General features: G+C 37.1%; 1 protein-coding gene across 4 annotated transcripts; it reads right to left on the bottom strand.

Moving 5' to 3' along the window:
* Window positions 1-1,699: 1,699 nt before the first annotated feature.
* Window positions 1,700-10,959, bottom strand: il21 (interleukin 21). 4 transcript variants are annotated; one of them, XM_027279457.1, is made up of 6 exons: window positions 10,576-10,959; window positions 4,640-7,378; window positions 4,416-4,518; window positions 4,282-4,323; window positions 2,060-2,317; window positions 1,700-1,929 (listed from the first exon to the last, which is right to left on the bottom strand). In XM_027279457.1, the coding sequence occupies exons 2-6, from the start codon at window positions 4,891-4,893 to the stop codon at window positions 1,795-1,797; spliced, it is 792 nt and encodes a 263-aa protein (XP_027135258.1). In that variant the 5' UTR covers window positions 4,894-7,378; window positions 10,576-10,959; the 3' UTR covers window positions 1,700-1,794. The 4 variants fall into 4 exon arrangements, with proteins under 4 accessions (XP_027135258.1, XP_019113977.2, XP_027135342.1 ...); XM_019258432.2 differs by lacking the exon at window positions 10,576-10,959 and having other exon boundaries at window positions 2,060-2,095; window positions 2,207-2,317; window positions 4,640-8,217; XM_027279541.1 differs by lacking the exon at window positions 10,576-10,959 and having other exon boundaries at window positions 2,060-2,095; window positions 2,207-2,317; window positions 4,416-8,217.
* Window positions 10,960-11,519: the final 560 nt, after the last annotated feature.

Genomic DNA, 11,519 nt, shown 5'->3' with positions numbered 1-11,519 from the left:
ACAGCAATACCAAAACAACAAAGAAATGGTAATTCTTAAATGAGTATGAAGGGAAAAGGCTGGATTTTCCAGTTCCTACCAAGGTCATATGCACATCACATTGCCTCCAACATGGGGCCCTCTTGTGGTGAATAAGGGCAATTTGAGAGTCTGTATTCAGACAAATGTTCTCAAATGTGCTAATTTATATTTGGCCCTAGAATACTGTGGTGTGGAGCCTTAATCACTATAACATGTGGTGAGATTACACAAAAGCAGCATTGACTATTTAAAGAACTACGGCACCAGCACCAAACACTTAAAAAGGGAAGCAGGGTCATTGAAAGAGTCAGTGAAGACAATGTGATAAATATAAAACAGTGAAAGAGGCACAGCAGTGATACTGATAACAATAACCATTGCCTTTATATGTAGGTATGACTAAAGATAGTAATGACAAGAATGAAAAAGTGTTTACTGTAGTTGTCATCAGGACCAAAACTGGGGAAGAAGCAAAGTTATGATTATGCATCAATAGGACATGAATGTGTACAGATGGAGAAGAAAAGAAGCTCAGTACATCATGGGAATCCCCCCCCCCAGCAGTTGAGGCCTATAGCAGGATCACTAAGGAAAGGTTCAGGTGAGTCCTGAACTATACGGAGTTAGTGTCTGTCCCCAGAACCCAAACTGGGAGCTGCTTCCACAGAGGAGCTTGATAGGTAAAAGCTCTGGTTCCCATTCTGCTTTAATGTACAGACATTTGTATAAAGTATTCATCAAGTGTGTTATAATGATTTTAGTTCACATGATGTGCAAATCTAATTTCGATAATCTCAGCGCAGACAAAGCTTTGTGCACCTGTGTGATCTTTGGCGCCCTCTAGAGGGGGCTTAGACCCCCAGTTTAGAAACCACTGGTGTAGAGGCTGTGTAGGCAAAAACTCAATTACAGTCTCAATTTCATGTGAACTTTTGCTATAACTATAACAAGCTCACCGAAAAAAAAGATGATGATGATGATAATGATAATAATGATAATGATAATAATAATAATAATAAAAAACACTCCTCAGTGCTGGTGGTGCAAGTTAGTTATGTCATAACATGATTTTCACCAGAATTTACAATGTTAACAAATTAATAAAATAAAGTCGCTTTACTCTCAATGAGTTTAATGCTAAAACTAAAGCTACTTGTAGGGCAGCAGTAGATTAAAGATTTGTGGTTTTGAACATCACATTATGAATTTTATGATAGACCACTGCTGCTGGAGCTTTTTAATTTTCTACAAAAACAAAACAAACAAAAACAAAACAAAACCTCTATGTTGTAATCACTTTAATATTTTCAAATGGTACATTTCAATAAAATAATTCCTGTACTAAGGCACATCATACACATTATAAATGTTATTATATACTTTATATTCTTTGAGAACTACAACAAATAACTTTCACTTTCAGTGAAAAAGAGAGAAGAAAGTCAAAACTGTCAAGTCCACTTGGTGGCAGCAGTGCAGCTTTCCTTAGAATACATTCTTCATAGCTTTAGTGGGTTTGCCACCACTATCCAAATAAATATTAAATAAGTATACTTAAATATTCAGAAGGCTATAACATTATTTAGCATCTTTTCAGCATAGTGTCGTCTTTACATTCAATTGGCCACAAGTAGATCTTCGACGCTTCTCAGTCCAGTCTGGTTATGGCCTAAAGAGCGAAAAATGTATATTGAATTCTCACTTCAGTCATGTTTCATGTTTCATATTTCCATCTTTACAACATTAATGACGTGTGATGCTCCACATTTTCATCTAGCTTTTCCTTATGTGACAATAAAACAGAAACCAAGAAAGAAATGCTCTTACCCTTTGAAGCAGAGTCTTCAGCCTGTCGAAGAACTCTGTCACATTTTTCTTTGGATGTGTGTGACACTCTTGGCAGGTGGACTAAAGGGAAACAGAGGAGCATAAGTTAAATTAACTTGATAACCAACATATACTGTGAGTGCAACACATGCCACACTCAATAAATAAGGAAAGAAGCAGAACATTTTGAGAAAATAAAACTTCCTCTTACGTTATTCCCTGAATCACAGAAGTTCATACCTTCCTCCTGAAATGGATGAAATAAATGATTAGTTTTTGAAGTACTGAAAAACGTGATATATGCGTTTAGACATATTTTAACACAGTAAATGATTCTGACCCCAACCCATGCACTTACAGTGATATGATGTCGAAGGCTCTTGGAAAATAGTTTGTGATTTTTTTCAATGTCAAATTGCATCTGCAGACTAGTCCGGAAGCATCGCAGGGCTGACAGAAAGCAGCAGTCCTGTTACATAAAGAAAAGGGAACAATATTCATGAATACATCATCAGTATCACACCAACATATATCATTTTTCTTTGTCCAATTTGGCCTCTTAAAAGAACGTATGTCATTTGGTGCTTTTTTAAATATTTAGTATGAATTAGCCCTAATCTGTTTAAAATCCAATATGTTTATGTCAGCAATGACTTGATGTAGTAGAAAACTGGAAGATGACACAGGCAGACATGGTTAATAACCATAAAAAGAATTGTATTTTTGTCAATTATACATCACACATTTGTTTTGATGATTTTCTTTTTTACATTTATAAATTTAAGGGGGAAGAATCCTCCCATCACTGGCATGAAAACATTTCCAAGAAAGCTGTTGTTTCTGTTTCATGTCATGACTTCATCTTTGCAGTTGACTTTCCAATCAGATACATGCCGAACACTTTTACATAAACTGAAACTTATAAACAAAGTTTCCACTATTTTAAAGTTTCTTTTCCTGACTGCATTGTTTCCCTTCAGAAATTTTAATGAAAGTTTTTATGATATGACAAGTTTTTTCCGAGTGAAACAGTTTGTTTCTGTCCCTGCAGTTCATGACCCAACCACCTTGGGTCAGATTCTAGCTTTAGATCACAATTCTTGGGAATTAGTAGGTTAGAATATTCCCTCAGGATGAGAACTGAACAATAAGTACAGCTGACTTAATACTTTCTTACTTCTAATTTTGACATTTTTTTGTATTTTACAGTCACACTGACAGTTCTGCTGCTTTTTCTTAGTGTCTGAATTTGAAGTTTTGTAGAACAGTGGCTCCTTATCATTTGTGGTTTAAGTTTGTGATTTTAAACAAGAGATAAACTCAAGTGTTTTCCAGCACGCTAGGGAGCGTTCTGAGTTTGTGAGATGGTGTGAGGAAGTGTCATGGTTTTGTCTGTTCTCTCGCTTGATTACTCATCACATTTCGCTTGAGAGTGCAACGGAAGCTGTGAGAAAATACACTGAGCAAGTTCTTGACTCTTGACTTGACTCACTCAAAGAACAGAAGCCTGACAAGAAAGAGGGCTGAATTTACAAGTAATGCATTTAATGCTAAAAGGCATTTATTTGAAGTCAAGTGCACATAATCAGATTATGTGGGATTGTTTCAGCCACATTGCAAAATATTGGGTTTCCTTTCTGCAAGGTCTGATCGTACTAAAAATGCTTGTCTGGTAAGGCACTACAGCTAAATGTCAATGTTGTAATGAGATTTGATTACTTTTATACTTAAAATTATTTAGATTCATATTTAGGTTAGGGCTAAAAACTGAGAATAATTCTATCCAAAAAAATATAGATATCTAGTTTGTGCAAAGTTTTGAGGATGTTTATTCTCCATAGCATTGTTCAACTTAAATATTACATTCAACTCAAGAAATGCAGAATTTGTACTCTAATTAATCATTTCCAGTACTTCATTATTTTTTAGTGGGTTCCGTGTTTACAGTGTCAAATACAAGAATGGCTTCATTTAGAATTATATGCTGAGATTTCAGTTTACTCTGAACTATGACATTTCTTAATTTATCTTTATTAGCTTTAAACTGCTCATGAAGGTTTGACCGTTTTGTTAGACTGGATGATATACTGCAGTCTGGAATTAGTTTAATTTTAATATTATTAAATATTTAATATTTTGAGATTAACTTGCCGATGTTAAAAAAAATCAAAGTGTAAATCTAAAAACGTATTTAAATTTTTAAGCCTGCGAGGTCAGCCTTCAGTTAGCTTTCATGTTGATTACAGACGTTTTACCCAAAACGTTTTGTGCTTTCACACTTCATTTGATGTACTCCTACAGTAGCCAGGCACATGACAATTAGTAACTACAGTAAGTGGGAGAATAACAACAATGAGTAAGCAACCACACACATTAAATGTGGTGGTGACCATAGTGTCAACATTATTATGAATACAAGTTAGTTTGGCTTACCGTAATATTATTTGGTGGAGTATGTAGCATCTGTCCGTTTAGCTGCAAGACACAAACCAACAAAATTGTGTTTAGTATTGATAACTGGACAAAGATGGGCAAAGTTATGAAAAATTAAATGTAGAGAGACCTACCTGCAGGCTTGCTTGCACGGGCTCCATCTGTCTGATGATCTCGTTGAATTTTCTCCTCTGGAGTAATTGTTTATTGCTGCTCTTGTTGGCCAGAGCGCAGCAGCTGAGTGCAAAAAGGCAAAAAACAACCAGCTTCATATTCTCAGTTTGAACAGCAGGCACCAGATCACCAAAAGATGCTTTTCAAAAGTTTTACTGGAAATGCAGAGAGTTGTGTCGCTTACCTTTTTATACTTATCCCTGAGGACACAGGAAAACCACTCCACCATGTATAAACTGGTGTATGTGAGTAATGAAATTTTCTTTTCCACTGGCAGTCACCACTACGTGATCCGAGAGTCGCGTCAAGCCGCGCGTGCGTGGGGCCTATAGCTGAGTGTGTGAACGTAAAGTTGTTTGAGTGCACCCGACAGGAAACTACAGGAAGACGGCACTTCCCATTTTCATTTTGAATCAGTGGAGCTATAGCCGCAGCCATACCGTGTCATAGGTATTGTTCGTAGGTGTAGTATTGACAACCTGAATGCATTCACTGTATCTTGGCCACCCACATAAACACATAGGAACCTGTTGCAACAACAGGAAACCCTCTTTAAAAGTATTAATGTTGAACCAGAAGTAGACACATGCCTGTGAAAGAGGAAGTCTCCACAGCAGTATAGAAATCGTGGCCATATTTAGGAATACTATATAATGTCTTTAAATTTTAAACCAGAGAAGGCCCATCTCTCTGTGTCTGTGTGTCTCATCCCCACCTGTACCCTCAAACTATGGTCACATGAGTCATCAAGGCAGCACTGTCCTTAAAACAAATTTCACAATAAATGTGGGTGACCCTCATAAAGTTTATTGCTTTCAAACTTGACTACAGAAAACAGCCAGATACACTGAGACATGCAATGATGGAGTGGAAACTTGATGAATGTCCAGGTTGATGATTGATATTTTCTTCGGGTAGTGAGTAGGTTTGGTGATAAATACTTTAATCTTACTCTCTTCCTAATACTTTTGCATCTATGTAAAAGAAACATGCAAAAAAGGGGAACATGGTTGTTGAAAGTATGACATTAAAATTTAAATAGATTCCAAAACAGAAAAGAAATGCATTTTGTCTTTCAGTGTCACAGTAATGCAAGTTAAGTCTATACAGTTAATATTTCAGTCCACATTCATCAAGCTCCACAAATAAGAAAAAAATGATTACTGCGACATAATTAAAAATGATAAAACAAATCTAAAGTTAATTGCACAAACTCTAAGTTAAAAGCAACGGGCAAAACAAGACATGTTCCAGGGTTGGGGATTGGTTGTTGTGTAACAAGTTTACTGGACGTAAACACAGTTATGTTGCTTCAGATACGCCTGGACCTGTTGTTTTCCATGCGAGCTCACACTGCAGCAACGTCTTAACACGTGTCAAACTGTCAGGATACACCACTGTCTCATTTTCCACCTTCGACGTGCGTCAAGTCAGTTTTTCATATTTGTTGCTGACATCAGCACATGCTGACTACAGTACATTGACTATTTCTTTTGTCCATTTGTGTCCAGTTTGTGTACGATGGATGTGAGCCGACCTCGCAAATTTGTACGCGCTACTTCTTAAAATCCTTTTCCTAAAAATCAATAACATTATTGGACATTACCCCTCCACTCACAGAAAGAACATTTATCAGGTTTGTGATTCTGTGTTCCGCATGTTGCTTCTTGCAGCCGGCAAAAAGAAACGTCTAATTCTTTATCTTTTTTAGTCACAGCCCACCTTGCAAGCATCTAAAACAATAATAATAGTAGTGATAGTCGAATACTTGGCAGATATGTGCATACTGAAAATATTAACAGTACATATTCTTTAAAAGGTTGAAGTTTTATGTTTTCCTCCACCTGACCCAAAAAGAGCAGATATAGGACATAAAAAAGCCAAGAAGGTTTGAAGGTTGGGAAATTTGCAAAAGGGAAATTTCTATAGAATGATCACTTAACACTTAAATGATGGTCATTCACTCCATATGCTTTACTATTACACATTTTGGAAATTCAGGAGGAATCATAGGTTAGTCAGCGGGTTCATACACACAGTGCAGTCAGCTTGCTCTGTCAGTGTGCTCGTTCACACGTTCTCCCCACACAATCTTTACATCTGTATTTTCGCCAGAGGGGAGGAAGTGAGAGTGAGACTAAGAGAGAAAACCCCTCTCGTCTGTTCTGTCTCTTTGTCACCGTAAGGGAAAAGGTGGGTGGGGGTGTTCGACTGGTCTGAGATGTGCATCACCCTCAGGCCTCCTCTCTTATCAGGAGTCCCTTCTGTGATGCACTTAGAGAAGGGAAAATGTGTCCTCAGGTAGATTTTAAAATTCAGAAGAACTTTCCTCAAGTAGCTTGGCATCAAGGAACCCCTCCTAACCGACCTGTGGTTGGGTGTGTGTGTCTTGATAGGTCTTACTAAGCATTTTTTTTTTTTTTTTTCAAAATGAGTACAATGTCTCAAATTGAAAATCCATGATAAGTTAGAAATATGAAGATAAAGTTGGAGTGAGCAAAGACAGAGAGACGCCAGCCAAACATTTTTGCAGACCAAACTTGTTTATCAAAAACCTGTAATGCGCACATTAGTTACAACTGACAAAGTTGTTTAACTCTGTCCTTGACTTGTTTTACTTGTCCAAATGTAGCCATTGGTCTCTTCACACGCTAATGAAAAAAAAAGGAAAAAAAAAAGCATGTCCTTTCATGGTGGAGAAATGTGATCGTCACTGAAGCCTCATCTGCATCTGAGACAAGCTTTTTCCATGAAATTTGGTGAAGCATTGCAGTACTGAGGCATGTTGGGTGTAAAGACATGTCACACAGTGAGAGTTGCTCTTTGTGGTCAGCCAGAGTGTTAAACGCAGTGCAATAAGTGTGACTTTAATTGAGGCTGCAGACGAGAGAATACTGGCAGATGGAGGTCAACAGGTGCGAGGCTGAAAGAAATGTGTTAAAATGAAAACAAGTCGTCTCTCCAAAACATGAATGTTTGTAAATGATCACACTGACCTTAAGAATATATATATATATATATATATATTTTTTTTTTTTTGTGTGTGCCATTTCCACTTAGAAATGTCAGCCTTATTTTTTAATCGGTTAAGTGTGTGTATGGGGTTGGTTGCATAATCATTTTAAGTGAAAGTTGCAGAAGTCACCGTAAAAATAAACAACTTCAAATTCAGTTTGTTCTGAAATCTTCCTCCATTATTTTACATCTGGGGTTGGAAAATGATATCATTTCTGTGCTGTATTCTTTTTATTGTATTCTTTATTCTTTGAATAAACTCTATTTGTGTGTGTTCTTTCCTTGATTTCTGTGGGTTGTTTTCTCTGTTAAAGAAGGATCGTGATTATTTCCAGAAATGTGCTTGGACAGTGACCGAAATGATTTCTGTTTTCTCTATATGAAAAAAAAAAAAAAGAAAAGAAGGGAAAGCTTAAATTTATGGAAGACATTAAAATGAATGAAGACATTCTTATGATACATTTACCTTGCAGTCTTTAAATGAAGAAGTTTTATTTGAGGTTCTCTAGACTTTCAGGAACAGATGTCATTAATTGACACACACACTTTAAATGTGCCCTTCTTTTAATGTGTTCCACTCCATATTTCATTATTACGTAAGCTCTTATCACTGCAGACGTCTTGGCCACAGTTGTTGCTCAGCAATATCATTTCACCATTTGTTTGTTTTGTTTTGACTTGAAGTTACACCGTGGTGATGTCATATTTGTTTTGTTTTTTTCATACTTTGTTTACCATGCCGCTGCACCATTTGAATCCAAATAAAATGCATGTGTGAAAAAAGTGCACAGTTGTTGTGAAATCTGTCAAACTATGATATACATGTGGGTGACTTAAAAGAAATATTAGTCATCTGTCTTTTCTTTTTCTAACTCCAGTGAAAGCATGAGGTACAAACAGTTGTACAGTAACCATATGCATGTCAGACTATTATACTATCAGTGCTTATTGTTTAGATTTATTAATTATGTAGTTTACGTTCTACTCCCACTTGCTGTAGTATGACTTCCTACCCTGCGGTCTCCCCTCTGAACAGTTTGCATTTCCGGGGCGAGTGGGTGTGAGGTTGAAAGTTTGCATGCAACTCATACACAAACTGCCATATTGCAGAATATTGTTTACTTTTATCAAAAACTCTGCTTTATATACATAGATATAAAATCCTCTAGTATTTTAAAAGCACTTGCGGAGCTGCTGTGAGGCCAAACGAAGGTGATTTTTAGTGATGCAGTGAAGCGAGCATGCTCGATATTACCGTAAGTGTACAGGAAAAGTACAAAGAGGGTGTGGGTGGGGGATCGCCTTTTTTGGTCCTCTGCACCGGTACCGCAGCAGTGATGACACAGCTTGTTTATAATGATTGATAAATTTTTCACAGTCATCATTACTGAATTTAAAGATCTTTTAATAATTTTGTTCAAAATAGATATTCAGCTGCTTGATGATGTTGTTGGGCAAATTATTTAACATGAAGGAATTACACACCGTAACAATCAGAACAGATAAAAATGAAAAGAAAAAAAACCTCTCCTCCGCCTGCATGATGGGTATTTATCACCAGTCATATGGTGATGAAATGATCCTTTGCCTGGTGCAGTGCTGTGATTATCAGCCAGTTTCCAACTCTTGCTTGGAGGTTATTTTGGATCAAATCAGCTCTGTGGCAGAAAGGCGCGGGGCAGGGGATGTTTTGATTCCAACAAGCATGATGAAAAGGGAAAAACTTTTTTTTGTTCCCTTCTGCTATGACTTACAATTTCCAAATTATGTCAACCTGTTAATTGTCAGCAGAACACATTAAATAGTGCGGAACTGATGTCAGTTGTTATTCAGCAACATCAGTAATCTGATTTTTAAAAAAAAGCCTATGTTTAAATTCTCATCTGAATGTGTGATCAAACCCACAGTTTCTATCTAAACAAGTCGTGTAGAGGTTCAAATCGTAGGAGTTCATTATATCTGATTGCATGTGAAAAGTCACTTGGTCTCACTATCACAGTTAAGCTGCCGCACTGTAGATTAGCTGGAACGAGAGTCACGTGAAATCTGATGCTGAAAGTATGACAAAGTGAGACGAACTGCACTGTACATGTTAAGAATGCAAAGAAATGGACAAAAATTAGGGCTGCTGGTAATCAGACATCATCGGATGTGCTCTTGCTAAAAGTTGTGCTGGAACACACAAACTCTAAAATGATCTCTATTTTATGGGTTTGCTCATCAGACTTACTCAGAAAACTTCATATGATCCGAAACTAATTATTGAATTATGTATTGTGACTGACTGGTTTCAGTCCAGTTGAACCACACTGTAAGTTACGTGGAAGAGGAGTAACAATCAGTTATTTAAATTGTATTGTTCTCATCAGCCCAAATGAATTCAATCAAAGGGTAGAAAAGCAGCTCAACATGACTCTTATTACAGCTAATCTACAAAACCAGCTAAGTGACACAAAAGAAGACAGATGCTCCACTTGTTTTGCAGATTATTTTCAGACTTTAAGAATATGAGCTTTAATATTCAAATGTAATGTTAGAGTATTAACGCTAAGCCGACTCCATGAATATTAATGCAAATACTATAAGACAAGGCAAGTCCTAAGAGGATGTTCTTTACTTCACCACATACAGTGGTGATGCTACATGATACCGTTTTTTTTTTTTTTTTCCACACCTGATCTACCTAAATGTTTAAAGTAGAGCAGTTGAGGGATGGAAAAAGATCTCCCCAAACAGTTTTGAGCACTAAAATAGTCTAGAGTGCAACTGATCTGAATAAAAGGGGTGAGAACAAAGATAAAAAAAAAACTATGAAGTGTAGCCTTCCTCTGTTCGCAACACAGGACCATCTTCGAGGTCATTATGGCTTTTATCTCTGTGGTTAGAAAAAACGGAGTGAAAAATGGAAAAGAAAAACTGATTAGATTATGATGATCACACACAACACTACTGACTTTAAAGAGGAGATTCAGAAAGGTTAGCTTCCTCCTCACACAGACAAATGTTAAATTTCAAACAGCTATCTATCTAATAACAACAATATTAATAAATAATAAAAGCCTACTGCAGAACACACATACAACAGAGATCAAAAAGCAAACATACCACTCATGTAGTCACCCGTTGCTTCTTCTAGATGCAATGACTTATTTGTCTTCAACTTGTCTTACTAAAAGGGGGCTCGTGAAAATAGGGTTGCGTACATAACGGTGACACATTCTTGACCTTTAAGAGTTAATACTATAATCATCTTTTACCAGCAACGAGCAGACTTTCAGAGCTTTGTTGTTTTGGAAATTGTTCATTTTATGGGAAAGAAAGAAGGGCAGCGGAGCAGTGGGAGTACTGAACAGACTGTGTGATATGAATGCTGTTTAACCACAACTGTAGGGGAATAACACTCAGCTGAGGGGCTGTGAAGATATTAAAGGCCATGAAACTGCCACTGTACAAAAACATCCAACTCCAATTGGAAAGTTTTGCTCTAAAAATCAAAGATTCACCGTTTGAACAACGCCTACTTCTAAAATGACTGCTCCATGCAGTTGAACGTTTTACTTGTTATGCTGACTTTTTATATAAACATTAACGGTTTTTAAATACCGGGGAATTTAGCAGTATCGGATCTAATATTTGTGGGTGTTTTAATGAAGGCTCTCAGCTATGGTGGTGTTTGTGCTGCACAGCTGAAACCCCTGAAAACATCTTGAATTTTAAAGATTTGCTGGCTGGCATTGAACAGTCTTTCTTCCACCTTCGAAGCAGTGCGGCCCGCATCATGAGGGACTCTACCCACCCGGCCCATGTACTTTTTGACCCCTTCCCCTTGGGCAAGAAGTTGCGGAGCATTAAGTCCGGAAGAACCAGGCTCAGACACAGCTTCTACTCCAGAGGCTGTAAGACTGATGAACTCAGTACTCATAGTCGGCTTACACCATGATGCCATGCTCTATCTCTCTTACATGCTGTTTTTTAATCCTTTGCTCTATAGCATACAAATATGCTACACTCTTGTGTTGCATCTACTTTTATTATTTATTATAACTATT

The sequence above is a fragment of the Larimichthys crocea genome, chromosome I, assembly GCF_000972845.2.
Source record: "Larimichthys crocea isolate SSNF chromosome I, L_crocea_2.0, whole genome shotgun sequence".
Lineage (NCBI taxonomy): Eukaryota > Metazoa > Chordata > Actinopteri > Sciaenidae > Larimichthys > Larimichthys crocea.
Note: the sequence above shows the minus strand (reverse complement) of the source record. Positions and strands in the feature narration are given on the sequence as shown.

Bases quoted from the DNA above. Each gene is read 5' to 3' on its own strand.
- il21 (XM_027279457.1), bottom strand. From the start codon at position 4,893: ATGGCTGCGGCTATAGCTCCACTGATTCAAAATGAAAATGGGAAGTGC. The intron at 4,519-4,639 runs GTAAGCGACACA...TTTTGCACTCAG, and splicing joins TCAGGGATAAGTATAAAAAG to CTGCTGCGCTCTGGCCAACA. The intron at 4,324-4,415 runs GTAGGTCTCTCT...TGTGTCTTGCAG, and splicing joins CCGTGCAAGCAAGCCTGCAG to CTAAACGGACAGATGCTACA.